Consider the following 23,381-nt stretch of genomic DNA (forward strand, 5'->3'; position numbering starts at 1 on the left):
GACTAGGCAACAGCAAACAGCCTTGCACCATCGTAAACCAGCTTACCACCTCAAGATCTGCAGCAGCTGAGTTGCTGCTAAACGTGATTATCATAAACGCAAATAAAAATCCGTCCTTGAATCTCTTTAAATGTAATTCAAATACCAATCAATCCAACTGCAGATCAAATTAATATTTGGAATGTTGAACAATTTACTTCACAACAATTCTGCCAAGACACATATACAAGACTTTGTTAGAGCAGACGCACAATATGACAGATTTTAACAACAGATCTGAACATATGCATGGACAATTTCCAGGCTTGATGGTACCACTCACCATGTTACAAGTGAAGGACTATGAGAACACAATGCCCAAACAAATGATCATTGTCTCTTTCACCCCATCATATAGCCACAAGAACAGCTGTCATATTTCAACATCCACCTCTGACTGCACCTCCTCAGTCGTCCCTGCATTGATCAAATGAGGTAAATCCACATCCATATTTGGAACAAGACATTGATGATGTGAGTGTTATGCAATGCTTGATATATATTTTACTGCTAGATTCGAAAATATCAAAGTGCAAACGAGCTGAAGACTAGCAGCATGAATCAAATTTAGACTGCTTGCATATTGCCAGACTATTTGAATGTGGTAAATGTTTTTCATAATACTGGTAGGCAAGAAACAGGTAATAAACAGGAATGTCCTTACTATATAGAAAAGAAATTGAAAAAAAAGAGATGAGGCTTTATACATTTTAATTACTTACAAAACCTTGACTGCAGGTAAATATCATAGAGTTGCCCACAGAGAAACATAACTTTATTGTTCAGAACCAAAATATGGCAAACCAAAATATGGCAAAACAAACCCTGGTGTATAATGGCTCATGCACTCTTAGAACCCCTGACCAATACACACACTAGTAAGAATATTCATTGAAGCACAACCAAGAGCGATGCACAACCTATACAGATTCCCTGCCAATATGAAAAAACATTTTTTCTACTGCAAAGATTATTTGCTGGTGAATTGAAAAACAAAACCCATACAACAAAGGTAGCATTTCCATTATCAACCAATGTGCCCATATGCTTATATTTACATTGTATTGTTATTGTTACAGGTACATGCATCAATATCTAGTACTTTATACTTTATTCTTAACAAATTTATATTCGTCCTGCAAATTAGAATGTTCCAGTCAACATAAAGCTTAAAATTAATAGTGATTACAAATGCCAACAAAAGATGCTAAACACTCTTAAATTGCAGTTTCAACAAAGTGTTCCTCTCATGCATAGCATATTTTATATCCAAAATAAAAGAAATGTTTCATATCAAATATATTCAGTAGAGATGTATAACTGAATATGTCAATCCAACAGCCCTTGAGGGCTCAGCACACAGGTAGTTTAACGGAAGTACTATCAATCACCCTATTTACTTGCAAATCAAGACACATCAAAGAAACACAGGCGATAATCCTACCTGAGATAGCTACTTTGTTTTGTCTATCACATGCATCACTGAACCTGTGATGAAAGGCCACTGTCTCCACATTACCCTCCATAGTGGTGTAAATCAAGGGGCTACTGCAAAGTCCCTTCTCCATCGTACTGCCGTATCACTTGGATCACTCAACCATTATCCACATTTGATTTAACACAGATAACATGTGACTGTCCCCGGTATTATCTACTCAGCTTGTATTGCATGGCAATGTCACTCTGCAGGACACAGCATGCAGTCAGCGGTAGGCTGTTATGATAAGTAATGTCCACTGTGGGTTATACAACATTGGAGACACAGAAGACACGTCCCGAACAACACGTCAAAGTTGTCCGTCTAAACCACCTGGCTATCAGCTTGCCATTGACAGTACACCTTAGCTCATTAACATACTGCATGCTGATTGGTCTAGGGGTTCACACACAGTGAAACGATTGGTGGAGGTCAGGGGTCAGTAGCAGGCTGGCGGCATGTACACACAAAAGACAGACAGAAAACATTCACCTAAGACTGGTACAAACAGTTTTCTAAAAGGGGTGGGATTTGTACGCGTTATTATTGATTTTGGGTCGCTATTAGACAAAGAGGTACAGTAGCAGACAGTAGCTGTCAACATGAGCTGATTTCATTAATTACCCGTTAAAGAGACCAGCGGAGACGATCATTGCATCTCACTCCTACTGCTGTGTTAGTTAGGCAAAAGTGATTTTAATGTATTGAGCCAACAGAAAATCTTTCACTGCATCAGTTTTTAAAAAGCCTAAATCTGACTTTTAAGTTCTGAACATGTTGCAACATGTGTATATCAGAGATGACTTTTTTTTAGACTGAGCAAAAATACAGAGGCTAATTAAGGATTTATGTTGAAATCTCAAACAATGAAACCCTGTTAAAGTGGACAGTAGCCCTAATGTGAATTTGTCCAGTTCAACTAATTTCTAAATTCAGAGGTGGTTGAGTGGGTTAGAGTGTGGGTTTGAATCCTGGATGGATCTGAATCAAACAAAATTACTAAAATTTGTACTTTACTGAGAAAGTGTAATCCCAAATACGTGTTACACAAAATGAAGAATAGTTTATATGCGTGTGTGTCGATGTTTCTGACTATACCTGTTTAACAAAATTTTCAAAGTACAGATGGGCACAGTGGGGTAGACTAGTGGTTAAAGTGGTTAAAGCATTCACTCATGAGGCTGAAGATCCTTATCGGGCAGATGAGAAAGAGAGAAAGAAAGAGAGATAGAGAGTGAGAGTGTGTGTGTGTGTGAGAGAGAGAGAAAGAGAGAGAAAGAGAGAGAGAGAGAGAAAGAGAGAGATGTTGTTTTCCATTTCACTTTCACCCAAGTTTCATTGGTCATTTAGCAGAATTTCAGGACAAAAGGGTCCGTGGGTGATTGTGCCCCCCCCCGCACCTGCCTTCTCACATGAGTACATTGTGTGAAGGCCATTTATAGTGTCTCTTGCCATGTTACTGTAAAATATTGCTAAAAGTGGCTTAAAACCCAACTTTTTCTTGCTTCACCAACACTATCTAATCTTAAGTAAATATACTGAAATATACCCTTAGAGAAATAAGCCTCTAGCACTTTCCTAGTCTGGACTGTCACATATGGAATGTAATATCACCTCAAAAGTATATATAACAACTGTGAATTATCTTAAAACAAAACTAGATACTCTTCTTGTAGAGATAAACAATTTTTACCTACAACTAATCATCTTGCTGTTGATTAGATGATCCAGTGAAGGTTTAAAACCAACTCTTCTGCTTTCTTATTATCCATCACAATGTTGGATATCTGAGTGAGTGAGTTTAGTTTTAAGTCAGTTTTACAATATTCAAGCAATACAAGGGCAGGGAACACCATAAATGGGCTTCATATATTGCACCTATATGGCGAGTCAACCTAGGTTGAACAAGCGAAGCCTGTAACCATTAGGCTACCCCACTGCCCCCAGCTAAATCTGAACAATGCAAAGGAACATGAATGATATGGTATCAAGATTCGCACCATAAATTTCAAACAGTCAATAGATTTTGTATATATTGTCAGCTGGGTGCCAAGATAAATGAGTATTCAAATTGTACATCAGACTGGACAGTAACATTACACAGAGACCATATGGTCCATATAGTTGTGAATGCTAGGAGAGTTAACATAACAGGAACATTAGGTAGTCTTTCTTTGGAATTGGTGAGGAGTTGTGAATATTTTTTTCAAGAAATATAAGACCCAAGCAGAGATCTTGAGTAGGTGAGCAAGTTCTTGTGCCTGTTGGCCAACATGTGAAACTTGTTCTAAACTACCACTGATGTAGCCATGGGATAACTCATAGTGGCAAATCCTACTAGAAGTGATACTACGAGTATACTTGTGAGAGGCAGTCAGCATGTTAAGCACAATAAGAAGTCATACATATATAACTCAAAAGATATTAACTTCAATTAAAGAGGATTAAGAGTGGTAATGTGAAAGAATAGGATTCTTTCCAATTTTCTTTGGGTCATGTTAAATCCCCTGACCTCCTTTAGAGTGTCAGATACAGCAAGCTGTCCCTCACGCTAATTGGCTCCCAATCCATGCCATTGAAACCCTAATCAGTTTTGAGATAATGCCAGTCAAGCACATTAAAATATCAACCCAGCGCCATCTACCTGTTGCTACACGGAAATCAGTGAAATTAGACACAATACAAAAGAACCTCATGGTTAATCATGCACAAAATACCTATTAACAATACCAGAGGTCGAGGCTGATACAAAGAGTGGTTGGAGTCAGTGAAGCATAAACGAGACTGTTCAAATGTTTATTCAGTCTTATAAGCAGAACGCTGTTGTGGCAATTGTACAGCTACATTGCTCGTATTAATAGAGATCTACAAAAGATTGGTGCTTACCTCTAGTGACTGTTAACAAGCTGGGTGGATGGGTGGGTGGTGGTGGATTACAGTGGAGGAAGGTGAAATGTTTCAAAAGTGGAAACTTATTACCTATGCGAGTTAACATTCAGTAAGTAACATACCAGGAAACAGGATCTTAAACATATATTTCAAATGATATGAAAAGTGGACAAAGGAAACCATCCAGTAAGCATATCGTGAAACATAGGGTATGGAGTAAAGCAGCAGGCTGCAAGGATTTGGGTCTTTTTAGGTTTGTTTGTTGATTAATGCTGTATTCAGCAATACTCCACCTATATGGCAGCAGTGAGTGAGTGAGTGAGCGAGTGAATGAGCGAGTGAGCCAGCATCTGTCCAATCCGGCAAGTTGTCATCACCGGCATAAACTCTCAGCCCCTATCCATGGCTTGTACATTTACTATCAGCTCTTCAATCCAGCACTTTGTCTAAACCTGATTATTTCTTCAGTCCCAGTGAGTGCCAGTTTAAACAGTTTCCACTGTGATTAAGAAACTTTATTATTTCTTCAGTATCACTGGCAACAGCTTAAAACAAAAAAAGTGGCTCCAATTTTCATGGAATAAAATGAAAAAAAAACCCAAACAAATAAAAAAAACCAACAACCCCACAATCTACTTTTACAAAATTTGAACTTCGCTGCAAATAACTTACTTAGGAATGATACACAAGCCCCTAATACCATAACCTTCAATATTCAACAAAAGAACCAAGAAACATTCTTCCTCCAACCCCATTTGCAAATTGTTTCACCTGATGTTTACACCTGTAAGCAGCCACTGTCCATTATAAATTACTGCTTGCCATTGTCCACAGCTGCAAACTCATCCAATCCATGACAAGCTGTGGTTATGGGGACCCACTTCACTTCCCCTGCCTCTGCCATGACAAATGTGTCACCAAACTTCACGCTATGCTATCTAATCTCAAGTGAGAAATTTGTACTCTCGCCTCCAACCTGTTAACAAGGGAGATAATTGCATAATACATGATTACACTTAAGTTGACTGTTCAAACAGCGGCTGACAGCCGATGACTGAGGCAGATTGATTTTGCCTGTCAAATGCATATCTGACATTTGACCTTGACCCTCCATCATGAGGCTTTTTGTCTTTATGAATATGACCTTCAATTACCTTCAACAGAGAGATATTGTGACAATGATGTGATGTAGCTATGTACCTTTGAACCGAGTAAAACTTCAGATTTATCATAATATGAATCATGGAATCTTTAAATCTGCAAACTTTGTGACCTATGAACCTGAAAACCTTAGAATCTAACAATCTTTTAATCTCTGAACCTTGAAATTTGCAAACCTTGTAATCTCTGCCTCCTTTGAGAAAATAAGAGACCGCAATCTTCAATCAGGATGAATGTCCAGTCAATCTCAAAGGCTGAAGCAGCTGGGCATCACAGGTTTTTTTAACACCACATCCATCTATAACCTCCTTCCTTCAAATGTTTCACCTGACAGTTGCACATAAACAACCTTCAGTTTTAATGCTGGATACCACATACATCCGGTAGTGCCTGTAGTTAAAATCCAACTGTCACAACTCACCTATGAATGAAAATAATATGTCTTTCTTCAACAAGGTATCCTTGACAGTTTGAGAGAGACTGGTGAACACAAGAGCTGAAAAGCACTCAGGTCACTCTTTTGGGCAAAAACATCAGTTCAGTGTGTCCACAGTTCGAATCCAACTGATCACCAATGATCAACATATCCAAAACAAAGAGTTCAGATGAAAAGATCACTAAGGTCATTTTCTCAGGCAAAACATCAGCTCAAAGTGTTCATACATGCTAGCCTTGACATTAGAATCTGTAATTCCCATGGTCTTTCGGCCTTGCTTAAATCCAACTGATCTGCGTCCTGTATGCTCTACAAATGACCATGTTCATGGAACAGGACTCCAGAATGCATAGTTCCAATCCAAGTTCTCAAAATGACCGGCTTGGCTTAATTCTACCTGTGAACTGTATACCACAAAGCAGCACAGACATAGACCGACAATTCTCGTTGTTCCAATCCTACGTTTTGCTGCCACTAAGCAACTACTAAACCATCAATCAGATAATCTTATGATCCACTCCAACATAGTTTCCTAGACTACCATTCTTTTGCAGAAACCACGACACAGATATCCTAAAGATCCATCCAGAGTGGTCGTCAGCGAGAGTCTCAGCTGAGCAAATCTTTTGACACATCAAGTTTCATCTCATCTGTTGTTCAGTAAGCACAAAACATGGACAGGTTGAATGGAGGGACACAGATGATTGTGGTCAATGACAAGGTAAAGCCGGGACCACAACCCTCTAATCACTGTGGTCAAGAGGCTAGAAACTTTCAATGCTATCAGATAACACAGGTTACTGCCCTCCTTACGGGCTCACATCTTCACAAAGCTTCTCATCAAATCATCGTTTAAGATTAAAAAGTTCTAAGAATTTATGGATCAAAGTCAGTGCTACTGTGCCCAGGTGGTCTTAGAGTGAGTGAGAGAGCAAGACAGTGAGTTTTATTAGCAGGTGAGCTAGTAAGTGAGTTAATGAGTGAATGGTTTTATTATACTGCTTTTTAGCCAGACTTGGTGTCTAAATGTAATCTATAAGAGTTATAGCCGCATCTACAATATTTCTGTCATAATGTGAACTTACAAAATTATATATTCATAATAAATGCAATCAAATTATAAATCGACGATGGACAGTAAAACAACTTAGATTATCACAGATTTAAAACTAACATACAACTAGAATAAAGAATGAGCAAGTGATTGGCTGGTCAGTCGAGTGAATAAGGCTTTATTCTTCGCTTTTCATGTCACCTTGTGTATATACACTATACATATAAATACTAGATTTCAGGCCACAGTGGTATATGAGGTCTGTACATTATATTGTCAAGTTATATCTTTATTTCACATCAAGATTATACTGAGATTAAGCACTAAAGGAAATGATCTTTACTTTCATGAATATTCATGATAATAATTGAATCTAAAGAATAAATATGTACAGTTAGCAAACCCTAAATACAGATCTGAAACAAAATATGCGCTTCCTGCAGAATTTCACATTTCTAAACGAGAAAAGAAAGAAAAGACTGAGCATGATTCAGATTATTCTCAAAAAAGATAAACTGAATTTTGAGGAACCATTTTATGACTTTTCAAACTATCATATTTCCTCAGTACTGATCTAAATTCTAATTATTGCAGTGCAACCCATACCTGATCCTCTTTATAACTAATAACATATGAAAATATCAGATGTATGTTGTAAGTCTTATTTTGCCTGAAAGTTTACTTTTCTTTCACAAGTTACTGTAAACCACCATCTTTCTGCTTCAATTATACTTTTATCATCGGTCTAATAGGGTCAACACTTTCACCAAATTCCAAGTTATTTGGCAGGAATGCTCCAAATGTGTTGAAATTGCTGTAAATTCAAACTGCCTGTTCTTAACCTAATATTAAAACAGAGTTCGATGCCACTCAAGGCCAACTGTGGTCACATGACCTGCTACACCGCAGGATTACCTGAGTCAGGCAGGTGTACACCAACCTCTGACAAACACAAAACTTCCTTCCAGACCAGGAGAGTTCTCTTCTTCAAACACAGCGTGTTTGGGCTCAACTTTTTGCTGTTTGAACCTCGCCGCGAGACACAGCATCTCTGTCTTCAACCGGCAGGGTACACAATCTATCTTTGTCATTTTTATGTTCAAATTGAGAAGCCTGAGGTTTAACAGCTGCACGTGACAAACGACTTACATTCACTTATCAATGTTTCTTAAACTAACATTTGCGTCAGAATTATCAAAAATCGGTTAAGTTCTCCCATATTTAACAACAGACCCTAAACATGACAATCACTTTTCAACAACTTTTCATCAGACATTGGAGGCTGCCATGGTTACAAACATCAAAACTATTTTACTTGAAATCAAACAACCTGGAGTGAGTCAGTGACTTTTAAGTTTTTAAGCATCAGCCTTGCTATCTAATGCACTTGATTACTGAGGATAGACAAGACATCACTGGTATACACAGTGCAGGCCATTGTGAAGGGATAGCAATGACTGAGGCAAAACCAATCTCACCTTATCTACAGATTCCTCCAACCATGGACAACACTAGGGTGGTTTACTTTACACACGGAAGGAGAATTGTAGTAGGACAGCGAATGACAGGTGCTATCTGCAGCCATCCAGGCACAAACTTTACTTTATCAATGGCAAATAGGAGGATTAAACTTGATGAAATCCCTCCCAATCTCCCTGTTGTAGGCCAACACTTTGAAGATTCACAGAAGTCTAACAGGTGATTGAATGAGATAACATGGGCAATTAACTCACTTGATTGGGGTGATAACCATAATTAACTACTAACTGTCCTTATAGTAGTAACTTCAGATTTATATCTGATCCAACTCGGGGTTTCAATTTACTTTGAAGTAAGATTCAGACATCAGAAGAAATGTTCACAGAACTAATCATTCATATAGAGTGCTACTTTTTAAAGAAATTGAAACTGTTCAATGTTTGAAGGTGAATGAGTAGGATTGATAAAGAAAGTTCGGCTATTTGGGGAAAAGGATCAGCTTGGTCTTCCAAAATGTCTGGACACATCTATCACCTCTGATCATTGTGTGTTAGCATGGATTTACTCCTCTATAAGCAATTTTCTGGGAATATCACCACAGAGGACACCAGAAATGGGCTTCACACACTGTACCTATGTGGGAAATTGAACCTGGATCTCCAGCGTGATGAGCGAATGCTTTAACCACTAGACTACCACACCATGTCTAATCCTTTAGAACAATGCCTACTTTAACAGCAGTGCTTGTTTGCCTTTCCCCTGCACTTACCTGTACCATGCTTTGAGGAGCATGTGCTCAACACACTGCTGTTGTGTGCACAAACAGACCATGTTGTATATATTACAGAGCAAACACCCATCATGCACTGTAATCTACCATGTCAACAGGTAAATCGGGCAGTTCAGGGAAGAGAAGCACTTCTTGACTATGTCAATATTTGCCTTGTTTCACTATACATTTATAGGAAGCGATCAGGACAATTTGTAGAGCTATGTGAGTGAGTGAGTGAGTGAGTGTAGGTTTACACTGGTCTGTAAATAATCAAGTCTGGAACAAACATTAGAGTGATCAACAGCATGAGCTTTGATCTATGCAATTGGGATCAATTCTAACCTGAACTTCACAGGTCAAGTGAGTGAGTGGGTGAATGAGTGGGTGAGTGCAGTTTAATGTTGCCGTAAACAAAATTTAAGTTAAATGAGGATATGACAGCTTTCATGTGAGATCAAGGGAATAGTGTTGACGTTAGAAAAGTTAGGTGTGTCTGTGCCACTTATTGTGTCTGTATGGTTTGTTGCACATGTTATTTTAGTACTGCACTGTATGGCTTGTTGTTTCAGTATTTTATTTTAACTGGTATATTGCAATATGAACTTCATAGTACGACACATTGAGGTACATTTTTCATGAACCGGTTCATCCGTTACGATTGGCAATTTTCTTGACCTTAATCAGCATTTTTCATGATGTAGTCAACAATACTAATAGCATTTGTATTTCCTCTGTATTATTATACAATAATTGTCTTGAGAATGTTTATTGGTCATATAATTGCATTTGCTTGACTTTTAAACCATATAAATAATAAAACAGTTTGGTACAGGGACTTGTAGAATTAATAAACAAACCAAATTGGCAGATGAAACTGCATACGCTTTTTTCTTTTAACTTTAGAGTGAAGTCTTCCTTTTGGAAACGCTTTCAAATGATCTCTTGTACAATCACATCTGACAATGGCCACTGGCATTGTTTTAAAAGAAAAGAAACAGTAATTATATTACCTTAAACCATCTGTTACACTTTCACAATAATTTGAACTACATATTGCAATACACCTACACATATCACAATACCTTGCAGTAGGAAATATTAGGCAACATCCAACTCTTCCTACAACCCTACAGTAATTTACATCCATGCTACAAGCATGTTTCTGGACTAACACCTTTCATTTCATTGTCAAGGTAACAAGGGACCATCTCCTTTGAAGTCAACACATCATATAAGGAAACATGAGTCCGCACAGTTTGTCTCAAGAGTGTGATCACTGAATTCCATCATATCCCAACCTTTGTAAAAGTGGTTTTGACATAAGGTTACAAGTGTGTACAGACAGGATCAAGCAATACAACTTGACCATATGATGTACTGGCAACACCCATCAGCTCCCATGTGATGTACTAGCAGTGTGTACTTGCCCACAATTAGCATTTCTGTGGGAGTAGACTCTCTGTATGTACAGGACCTGTGTGAATATTATTGGACTACAAACCTACCTGACACAAATCCTCATAGAATGGAAACCATAAAAGTGCCTGTTTGGGTTCTGTTTACACAGATGTTTGAAAATGAATTCCATGAATTGTTGGGAGGCAATTACGCTTGACAAGTATGTGCCAGTGATTTCTAGTTGTAGAACAGGTGCATTTACAAAAGGTCTAGCACTGGCCCTATAGTCAGTCATATAAACCTAAAGTGTGCTTGTCACTATATATTAGGTCATCTCTTGTTTTCCCAGAATAACCGCATTTGAGGGTTTTGTTTTGGGGAGACAGGTTTTACTTTTCGTTAGTTACTAAAGACCGTTTTCCAGGTTTTACTTTTCATTAGTAAGGCCACTTTCCAGGTTTTACTTTTCATTAGTAAGACCACTTCCCAGGGTTTACTTTTCCTAACTTTATATGAACACCAACATTCAAATGATACATGAGTGTTTGAAATCAATTGAAAAATATTGTTCAAGATTAAAGTCACAATACAAAGGTTTTCCGAAGCGGGGTTGGAACAGCAATTCTCTCATAGGCATTCTCGCTCTACTGCACGGCCACTGGGCCGACGAAGATGGAAAGGTTAAATTATCTACTTATAGTTACTGTAATTAAATTGATTTTACACAAGCTTCCGTTATTGTTATGTGGCTTCATTAAATTATCATCTACATTGCAATTACCCATCATTGATGGTCTATATGATAGAGAAAAAACTTCTTCTCGGTTCTGGTAGACAATGTAAAACCATCGGGGTCGAGAAATACCTCCCCCCTGGTTTTACATTGTCTACCAAAACTTCGAAGGTGTGTTTTCTCCTATTCATATGAAATGATTAAAACTTTTCATTCTGTATACATCAACACAGCATAAATCATCTAGCGTTCTGAAGTAGTAATTAAGCAATCGAATGGCAGAGTGAGAACAGTAGAATTGACATTTAACTTCGGTTTCTGCAGTGAGAAGCATGCACTTTGACACGTAACTTTCCATATGTGTGTGTAGACACGTAACTTTACATATGTGTGTGTATGTGTGCGTGCATGCATGATTTTGGTTCCTGCCGAAGACCCGCACTGAATTCCCCACATGGGTACAATGTGCAAAGTGGATCACAATCATATTATCAAATCTTACTTCTAATTAGCTATAATAATCTCTAACAGCAATTTTTGTTACCCACTTGAGCCAGCCCACCCATCTAATACCAATATCAACATTTATAAAAAGAAAAATACAACATGGACAAAGGTGGTTTACTCTGAATCTGAAAATGACAAGATTAATGTCCATGATCTTCTCACTGAGATTTTCAAAGGGTGGATTAGTGCCAAAAGTCACATTCAATTATTCCAGTATTTAAGCTCTCAAAATCTGGGAAACTATTTTATTACATTAGAATAATTGGATGTGAAATTTCAGCTGTGAGAGAGCCTAGTCTTGCCACAAGGACGTCATTGTGACAGACTTGTCATAACGGATGAGCCCACCCCCAGGGCAGACACAACTAGGAATGTGACGATAATTTTCAATCAACACTAATTTTTTCAAACCTAGTATTGATCCGAAAACATTCAAAGTCTGGAATTATACAATTTAAAGGTCTTTTCCTCTGTGAATTATTCAAACCTAATTAAGCATTAACTGGCATATTCTGTACGATTGTTCATTTCAAGATTTAACTCAAAAAAAAGATTACAAAATTCTTTTTCACCACCGTGGGAAAAACGGAAATATGGGAGCAAATTCACTTTTGATACTAATGCAATTAAAACTTTCTCTCAGTCTGTTCATTACGTGACGAATGTGTGAAGAATTATGTGAAGAAATCATCCCTTGGGGCCTCGGGGGTAAGGGGCGTGTGTCATCTTCCTGGGCCTTTGTTGGGGCAGATACACATTCAGTTACAGGTCAGAAGTTGAGCTCATGAAACCAACTTTCCATATCACTTTTGTATGCTCTTGTTCAAATTTGTAATAATTTTTAAAATGTTTAAATGAAACTATTTCATAGTGCGCTTCTATGAATACAGAACACAAAAATATTAACAAGAAGACAAAGTTGTCAATATTGTCAGCAATGGCAAAATACTCTTCATGAGTATGTCTACTAGTTATGATGAAGTCAAATGTTTTGGTGTGTATATTGCAAAGAGGAAGGATTGTACTGAAAGGTTTTCAAGTTCTGCTCTAGAAAGGAACACTACTTCCAAATTCATTTGAAGTCAAACTTGTTGGAATGAAAGCACAAAAAAACCATTTTATTCAGAAATCCAACAGTACCAACAGATACCAGAACACCACTTGACCTATCCTTGTGCCAAGTTTGGTTTGGAAATAGTGAACAGGTTTAAAGTTCTGCTCAAGAAAAGTGCACACCCACCAAATTTAGTGAACCTCGAAACTGTTGCCAAAAATATTTCATTAATTAATCCATAACTACCAAACGGTACCAGTACACGATAAGATCTATCTATGTGCCAAGTTTGGTGAAGAAATAGTGAATGGTTTTGAAATTCTGGTTTGGAAAAGACAAATCTGCACAGACACCCCTCATCCCCACCTTGCAAAACTAGTGGTCCTTTTAACAGCACTAAAAGGTCAGTCAATCTGTAGGCTTACTTGTACATACAGTATATTCAAGCATTGCCACTTTTTTCTTTTGTAACTAAATCACTGTGCACAAAAAAGTGGTATAACCAATTCTTGATATCACAAATACATTACTTGTATAGCAGTACTGAGCAATAAAAATCCTCTTCTGTGATAGTAAAGACATTCGAGAGTGAGTGAGTGAGCGAGTGAGTGAGTGAGCTAGGCACAAGAATTATACATTGTACCCATGTGTGGAATCGAGTCCAGGTGGACGCCTTAACCGTTAGGCTACCTCATCAGCCACTTCAAATAAAAAGTGAAGCTTAAGTAAATAATTCATCAAGATAAAAAACTGTATTTTGACCATGCCCACACAGTGCTGAGAAAAAGGATGCTGCATGTTAACATGAAATTACCAATAAATAAAGTTTTCAGTCTTTAGTAGGATGGATGGACAGTATCAGTTTCTTTTAGGTAGCACCACTGAAGGCATTATTTCTATAGGAAGCCGGCAATATACAGCCTATATTTCACTGAAAGTATGCTTTCCTTGAATTATCATCCCTGTCTGGTTATCAGCGTAATTTGACAACCTTGGCCAATGACCACAGAAGCTGTGCTTGCGTCTGGGAGGATGTAGTATGTATGTAAAACTGGACGATCACTTGGGATTATCAGTATGCAGACACAAGCTTTATCTTAAAAAACAGTGGATGTAAGAATATGCTGACACATACCTTACAGATGAGAGAAATTTTGTACACAGCTTACATTGCATCTCTAAGGTAAAAAATAATAGATAAATTGATATTTTTTTAAAAATAACAGACTGAGGTCCTTTATTATCCGATTATCTAGACTTTTTAAAGGCTAGAGCTACTGTACATTGATGTGCTCAGCATTCACTACAGCCTTGAAACAAGGCAACTTACACTGGAGAAGTAACAATACGTTATGCTGATATGAGGCATATCATCACAAGTTCAAAGCTGTAGCTAACCCTAGAGATGTCAAGATATACTAATACGAGGCGTATTGCATAGTACACACCTATAGCTAACACTGGAGATAAAGCATGATGCTGATACCAGTCACACTATAGTACCCAGCTTTAGTGCAACACTGGGAAAAAATGCTACGCTGATATGATGCATATAATCTCACTAAACTAAGACATTATAGAAACTATTCCACAATTGGAAAGTTGATGCTGTAGAATATGACTCACTCAGATGTAAATACATATATATGACATTTTCTATTAACCATGAAACCGAGCTGATGGCAATCCACCAGTTCTCACAATATACTTAAAGCTTACGTCATAAACAAACAGCCCCAAGGATAGTGGCAGATGAACCAGCCAATGAAAGTCTTCATTACACTTGAGTGCTATCCCAACCTTCAGTCCGTTTGATTCCATTTGAGACCGATGAATTGCTCACTCACACAAAGTCTAATAATTGCAACAAAACCAAATTTTGCACAGTCACATGACATCGACAGACCAACTCTGATGATGTGTCTCAAAATTTGGGACACCCGCATAAAAAAGTTGTTTAACAAACGATCATCATTTTCTTGTCACCTTTTGCTATTTTATACCAGGGGGGGCACTTGCTGGTAGAACAGTCAGGTAATCAACAAGCGTGTGTTGTGAAGATGGGGTCATCTCAAAAGCCGTTATCTGGTTACCACTTGAGATGTTCAATGGGAGTCAGTGTTGCCACTTGCAGAAGAGGCAGTTGTCCGAATCAGTGTCACTGTCATCAGAGTCTACCCTGATGACGACTGGCTTGATGGTGGCATGGTCCAGTCCACTTTCCCATTAATGTCTTTCTATTTCATTCTCAACTTTCTCAAAGCACTTTTGCTATGTTTCCTGCGTGATGGTGTCTATTGAATGTTGAAACAATCGTCTGTACATCCCAAAGTTTGAATGTTACATTTTGCCTGCCATCAACTGATTTCATGACACCCCAAATGAGTTCTATTGGGTTTAAAATCGCAATGATAGGGTGGCAATTGCAAAACTGAATCACCATTTTCTGTAAGGTACTCATCAACCTTAAAGACAGGTGCGGTTTTATTTGACTTTATGATGTAATACAGAACAGGTTTGGTTGCTTTTTCTGGATACGATATTGCTTTGTTTTGCAACCATTCTATCATGTCCCCCTTCTTACTGTTAGATGTTGGGGCCTTTGTATTAGGTACTTGAAAGCCATGATATGGAGCGTTATCCATGACAATCAGACTTTTGGGGGGCAGTGCTGGTACCAACTGACTTTGTACCCATTCTAAGAAAACCATCCCATTCATTTCGGTATGACAGTCTCGGTTGTCTTTAGATTTTGCCTTGAAGACTAGGGAGCAGCAAGGTAGGAATCCCCGACTCTTGCAACCAGCATGGAGCACAATCAGTCGCTCTCCTTTGCCAAGTGGTAATTTTCTGGCACAGGACTCTGAAGAGGAGCTAGCGAACCATTGTGTCCCTGTTTTATGGGAAGCATTTACCCATGTTTCGTCCAAATATACAAGCTCATAACCCTCTGTATGTTTCTTTCGAATTGTGCGTAAGTACTGGTTTCTTAGTGGAACAATATCAGACCTCTCGCAAAGTGCACGTCTATTTTCTGAGTCTACTTTTTTGTAACGGAGACTGAAATATTTTTCCTTCGTAAGAGCCATAAACATGCTTTTTTCTATTAAACCTTTGAGTTGAATTTATTTTTTTCAAAAGCATATTTTTTTAGTGGAGGATACTTTCTTTTTTTTAACTGTCTTAAGCATAACTGTTTTTATCATGCATCTTCTAGACCAATGAACTTTTTTCAGTCAAATTCCATGACCCCAAGACTATCAAATGACTAACCACATCCAATAATATTAACAGCACTAAATTCACTTTGGACCGAAAAGCAGGTGGTTGTGCTCTTATCAAAATAATGTTCTCATTCCTCCTTAATTTTTGTCAAAGATCAACATTATCCTGATCCTTCTATGGGACTACCAAGTCAATCAAGGGAAGAGGAATGAAATTTACGTTGATTACAGATCTGTATTGTGCAATATCTATCTATCTATCCATCTATCTATCCATCTATCTATCTATCTATCTATCTATCTATCTATCTATCTATCTATCTATGTATCTATCTATCTATCTATCTATCTATCTATCTATCTATCTATCTATCTATCTATGTCTGTGGGACTTCAACCACTGGTCTGTATATCCTGACCAAATGATGCAGATGGAAGTAACTAGGTTGTAAAGTAACAGCATATTGAACACTCTCTCAAACAGCCACCAACTAACACACACATTCACAATCAAGGCACAAATCCCCCTACCAACACGACACATTCACAGCCAACACACAAATCCCCCTACCAACACGACACATTCACAACCAACACACAAATCCCCCAACCAACACAACACATTCACAACCAACACACAAATCCCCCTACCAACACAACACATTCACAACCAACACACAAATCCCCCTACCAACACAACACATTCATAGCTAACAGACAAATCCCCCAGCCAACATGACACATTCACAACTAACACACAAATCCCCCTACCAACACGACACATTCACAACCAACACACATATCCCCCAACCAACACTCTCACTCATTCAATTACTCATGGCCAGAAGCTGAAGATACTATTCATATTCAGCCTGAACGTAATAAATCTAAACCCGCTAAAGAATCACAGATGTACTCTCAAAGTCAGAGGTATCTTTATTTCAGTATAAGTGAAAGAGAGACTATAAACATAATACTTCGATGTAGTTGATAGCCACCCAAGCAGGTGTTTTCAAACAACCATCTTGGCACATGTATAAATGAAAGACATCTAATAGCCACCTGAGGCAGTGCAGTTTCTGCCACCAGCCCATATCATGCAATTCATCTTCTCTATGACTTAAAGCCTTCACCAGAGAACCATATAGAGAATGTCTAATTCTGTAAATAATATCAGCTGAGAGTAGGAACCTCACCTATCAGTCTTCTAAGTGCCTCATGCCTACCCTGGGATTTATCAAGACCATAAAAAAAAGAGAATATAGGAACTGTTTCTTATGCAAAATATGTTCATTGCAGGGAAGAGATATTTACCTACTGTAAGGTGCTGACTAACCTAGAAACATAATGTTGATAAGCAGGACTTAGACCCACAACCATAGGTTTTGCACATGCTAAAGGGAAGCAACTCTGGAGGACAAAGCAGGGTATGTTTGATAACAGTTATAACTATGTTATGTTTTCAGATGCTGACTTTGCAAATTGTGCTAAGTACTTTACAAAATATGACCAATGGTGAAAAGGCTTAAATGTTTATTCATATGTTATTGCAGTAAATATGCCACAAGAATACAATGTTAAACACTACTGAAATATATGAAATAACTAATGATTTTGTTTTAGTTTTTTGTAATTTAATAACAAATATTGAACAACATGGTAATTTTCTCCCCATCTGCTTGTCCCTATAAATCATGATAGATCGGAATGCAAGTATCGAACGAATACATCAAAACACTGCATACTTTTCTGTCAAGGCAGATGTCATGGGCATATCTATCAAAACCATTGATGTACATAACTAGAGTCATAACGTAAGTCTCAGTATCATCAATATATTTACCTGAGGACTGACTTGAAGGTAGACAATGCTATGATTCCACCTTCAGTGGCCATTGTGTGTTTACATTTAACATTGCATGAGGTGTGATAAAAGTGTTGTAACACTCTGATGTCATGTGGTGTATAAACATCCTGTATACCCAGGATGTGTGACATCACAATGCTATCTCTGAATGGACTCAATGACTTTCTACCTCCATTGATAAAAACCACACTGAGGAACTGTATACTGACTATCCTACATAGGGAATATTTACCATTGTCTGTCCTTACTTTCCCAGAATCATATATTTGAGGGAATCCATTTATAGAAATGCCTGTTTTATCATTAATCTTCCAAAATTACAGGGTTAGGGAAGAAGGGTGATTACGCTATGAATCTATAACTGTTAACTTGATTCTATTGTACATGGTGATAACTGGTATAAGTTTAGTCTGTCTAACAGTCTGTGAACCGCATTATTTTCCCTACTGCCTAAAGGCCCAATGGTAAAGCCCTATATGGAACAAGCATAGATTTCCTCACGTTCTGAATTTTCCATCTCATAGGGACTCCTTTTCAGTATAAATGGGTTTATTTGTTACTATCAAACTATCATACATCCAGACACAAAGTGCTTGTCTATGTATAAGTTCTGTATCATTTCTTCTAGTTGTAAGAATACATAAATACAATGAGAACAAGACAAAATTTAGGCACATGTGCCAGCAAAATGACTTTTGAGGAGTATTTTTTTTCAGGATAAGTGGATAAGGTACACCCCCTCTTGTACAGGACAACAGGATGAATAGAACCAAATTCAACTAAGTTCAAACATCTGTAGAAGTGACAAAATTAAAAAAATGGATGAACAAGGCACAAGATGCACACCTTTAGAGTCCCAGTGTAGAAGCTCAATCAATTCTGTTTTTGTGGAGAAGTGGATAGACTACATCCCCTAACATTATATTCTGTGAGAAATTCAACAAAATTTATGTAAATTCAAATAGCATTAATATTGTTAATATTGAAAAAGTAAATAAAATGCAAAATCAAAATATTAGATGCACACTTTTAAAGTCCCTATAAAGCAAGTAATCTAAATGGATTCCATAAAGCAGTTTTGGAGGAGAAGTGGATCATGTACACCCCTTTTCGTCCCCTATGACGCTATCATCATGGAGATATTCTGCAAAATGTTTAAATGACTCTTAACTTACAAAAACAACAACACTAAAATACAAAAACAAAATATGAGATGCACATGATTAGAGTCCCAAGAAGACCCATGTATAAGTTCACTGAATTCCACTAAGCATTCTTTGTACAGAAGTGGATAGAGTACATTTACAGTTTCATACAGACGGATGGACACAGAAGTTAACCCTAGTATGGAAGAAAATATAAAGCTATCTCAAACCTCAATTTACGAAAATGGGTCACCTCAACCCTATAATGGAAGGAAATATAAAGCTATCTCAAACCTCAATTTACGAAAATGGGTCACCTTAACTGACCATAATGCCTACTCTTATACAAAAGTTAATGTTTAGTTCTATAACACCTCCTGAACAGCTGATGAAGATTAACAGCTGATCACATTTCTAGAGATCAATAACAGATCTAATCCATGCTCTACTGTCCCTTAATCCAGGATCAGCCAGAGAACTCTAGTAAGGGTCATATGAACAATAAGTATAAAGTTTCATGTATATCTCCAGGAACACTCTCAGTGTGGGGTGAAGCCCTGACTCACAAAGATCACACATGAGACCCCCATGGGTACAGAATGGCGGAAACGGACTGGGAAAGTTTTTTAACGCTTAATACATGCAGATTTTGTTTTGCTAAGATCGTATCAGGGCTGTTCTGAAGGAGGAAGTACTTAAATGTCCAATAAATGAGAAGAAAGGCAACAGGTACAGCTATATTAGGTTCAGGGTCAACTTTTGTGGACAGGTTAGCGTCTCTTAATCATATTCCCTTTTCTGTGACTAATTTCTGAGAGCTAAAACAGCTGTAAATCAGTCAAAATTATCCCCTCAGATACAACTAGAAGTTGAATTATAACAAAAAAATCAAACAGTCTCTAAGTAATACATAAATTTATTTGGCCACCAAATGGTTTGATTGAAAAAGTAGTACACTTCACTTCGCTGTACTAACAGACATATTTCTGTGAAACATATCTGCGATTTGAGAATGCATAAAGCATGTAGGTCAGTTTGGGCCAATATTTGTATACTTTGGATTCCATATAAATGTGGTGTTTGTAGTTAGCACAAAACTAAGCAATATTCCAGTATTCCAGTAGTTTATAAAACCAGTCTGGACCAGGCAATCCAGTGATAAGAATCATAAGCATCAGGCTATACAGCTAATGGTACTATGACATGTATCAGCTCTACCTATAGCTATGCAGCAACTAACACTATTATTCAGTTGTCAGAGACAAGAACATAATCAAGGATTTTTTAAGTAAGTTTCATAGTTGTAAAACATATCATAACAGATGAAATAAGTTGAATAAATTCTTGGGTAATAAATGGGTTTAAGCTAAAGGATATATTTATTTCATTTTGACTGGACAGCATGCTAAAGGTGATATTTTTTAAGAGGCACACACCTGACTTCATTTCACTACTGAGAAGATTAATATAATGACTGTGAATGCATACTTCTAATCACCATATGAGTATCCACATAACTTAATGTGTTTCTGAGATGTCTTTGTACTCCATCTTGCTCATTACCAGTTCATTTCATGGAAAATGAATGCTATAAGGCTATTGCTATCAGGCTAATTTGTATGCATCATTCTAATCTAACTTCTTTACCAAATACTTTCTTTCAACTACAGATATGTGAATTACTGTAGAATCTTCTCTAAGTCTTAGTCACAATCAAATATATAGTGATTCATATGATAGTGGAGTCACATGACCCACAACTTTCCTATGAGGACTCTCCCATGACCATAACAAAACATTTAAGTGCATCACAATGCTTCGCAAAACATAATTGTGACGTATTGGTAACTGATGATCTCACAATTAAATGAAATCACTAACATTAACCAATAACGTTAGATGCCCTTTTCACAATCGAAACACTACTCATTCCTCTTTACAAACTGAACAACTAAGGAAAATGTAGATAAAAGTTGAAACCTCCCTTGGCAAACCTAAATATTTTAAAATCTTATTAGAGATATTTGACAGATATGACAATGAGATTAACAGTACACTAAATTTAAGTCAGCCAAGATATACAAAGAAACAATTACTAAACTTCTTAGTTCTTAAACATATAAACATGACAGGAATACCAAAATTGACAATACTTACTGTTACCGAAGTTTCAAATCAGTTTAAAGAAAGAAACAAATTAATTAGTCCTGTAGCAAATTCCATCACCAACTTTCCCTGCTGTGGGTTACTAGCTTCTTTGAGACATGTTCCACATGCAAGCCATCAAGCACCAACACAGGAAATGCTGTCAGCACCGGAGAGACATTCAAGTCACAATATTACCACTGGTTCAACAATCAGTCGATTCATCTACCATCAAAATATCCTGCCCCACAATAAGACCTCTACCGATTCCTCTCAAGCATCCCTCTCTCTGTTGATGTTTAGCTGCTTACAGATAAACAGGGTCTTCCTGAGAGCTGGAATCATATCTATTAAACAACCACTATGAAGGCTACTCCTGACTGTGATTCTGTCCAAAGAACCCAGTCAGATGTGGCAAAATATCATATAATTGATACAGATGGAACTTGGGTCAAAGATGAACGGTATTGCATGATGAAATTTTTATCTCTCAAATAACATCTTTGTAAATTCTAAAAGTATTATCAGTACCTTAAATTGTCCAAATGCATTATGAATTACCAATTTAACTAACACAAGTAATATTTAGCGCATTAAACCTCCCTTCTTAAATGCTATTTAACTGTAATACTGAATGATTCAACAGAAATCACAGTTGGCTGTCACCACTGAAGGGAGATAACTTGTGTCAAGCTCTTTGACATGCTGCAAGAAATCTCTCCTGTGAACACATCAGTTTTATTCAGTTCAAATCCCCAGGACATTATGCTCCCAGTTCATATTTGTTAGCCTTTTTCTTATTATGCATCCATATGTTACCTCATAACATATACTTTATCATAACTGTCCTGTCTTCAGTACTTGATCATTATATTGTCCTTAACAGATATATTCTGACAAACATTAAGAGATCTGACCTGTTACCCTGTCATGACAAATAATGTTATCTCAAAACCCTTGAAACATTGCATTATAATCACTTTCATTAGCCATGAGTTATAACAAAGTACATGAAAAATATAAGTACATGAGTGCAAATACCATGAATCCAGTGTATAGTTCAGGTCAACATTCACCTTGTTATTGGGATGCAAGGTCTGATTGATGTCACAACAAAAACGTCTTGGATGAAGAAAGTTACGTCAATTCTTTGATTCCGTAGACAACTGAAATGTTGCTCAAAATGGGATAAATTACCTTACAGGCAGACAGACAGACTGACAATATTCATTTCAAATCTTGAAATCAAGCAACAATCAGAAAAATGTTTGCAATCATGGTAAGCCATACAATAACTGATATTAGCATTTACATGATGTGATTAGTGTGATATATGTTTACTTTTGGCCAGAGTATTCTTACAGCAAGTTCCATATGAAACATACCATGTCTTGTTGAAGTAAGTTTGACCAGTTCCGTGATGACATCATACAGAATCATTAAATACCAAGGGTCATCATATAAACATGCTAAAAGTCAAATCATCTGACAGACACACCAAGAATCATGAGCAATTTAATAAAAACGGCAAATGACATCCAACTATTGCACTGGTTTCTATGACAACTGTCCAGAAACATAAATTCTGTAACCACAAATAACTGAAGGAAGCGTCTTTCTACAATTCACAGAGACAATTGCATTAGCTGTCTATCTTCAAAGGTCTGTGGCAGATACAGTGTCCATAAAACCAGAAGAATACTTCATCACTGCCCCAACATATGCACACATATAAGTTTGATTGCTGATAACAACTGAGGCTGTCTGTACTTTTTCTGTGTTTCCAGTCCACCCTCCCACCTCCATCTGAATTTTATGAAACTTATGAGATCTGGGTTACAGTTAATCTATCTTCAGGAACCCATGAATGTTGTAAATGGCGACTGATGGGATTGAGTGGTCAGACTCGCCGACCTGTTTCACATGTCACTGTATACCAGTTGAGTAGATCGATGCTCATGCTGTTGATCAATGGCTTACCAGGACCAGAAAAAATCATTT

General features: G+C 37.3%; 1 protein-coding gene across 6 annotated transcripts in view; it reads right to left on the bottom strand.

Moving 5' to 3' along the window:
- Nucleotides 1-23,381, bottom strand: part of LOC137267519 (kazrin-like) — a 145,390-nt gene that overhangs the window by 62,731 nt on the left and 59,278 nt on the right. For 2 of the 6 annotated variants that reach the window (XM_067801994.1, XM_067801993.1), the window contains exon 1: nt 1,484-1,890. The exons of the other annotated variants lie outside the window; for them this stretch is intronic. In XM_067801994.1, the coding sequence (XP_067658095.1) occupies nt 1,484-1,607 (124 nt within the window). In that variant the 5' untranslated portion in view covers nt 1,608-1,890. Of the gene's footprint in view, nt 1-1,483; nt 1,891-23,381 lie in introns of those variants that run through there. 6 annotated transcript variants of the gene reach the window in all.

The sequence above is a fragment of the Haliotis asinina genome, chromosome 16 (assembly GCF_037392515.1).
Source record: "Haliotis asinina isolate JCU_RB_2024 chromosome 16, JCU_Hal_asi_v2, whole genome shotgun sequence".
NCBI lineage: Eukaryota > Metazoa > Mollusca > Gastropoda > Lepetellida > Haliotidae > Haliotis > Haliotis asinina.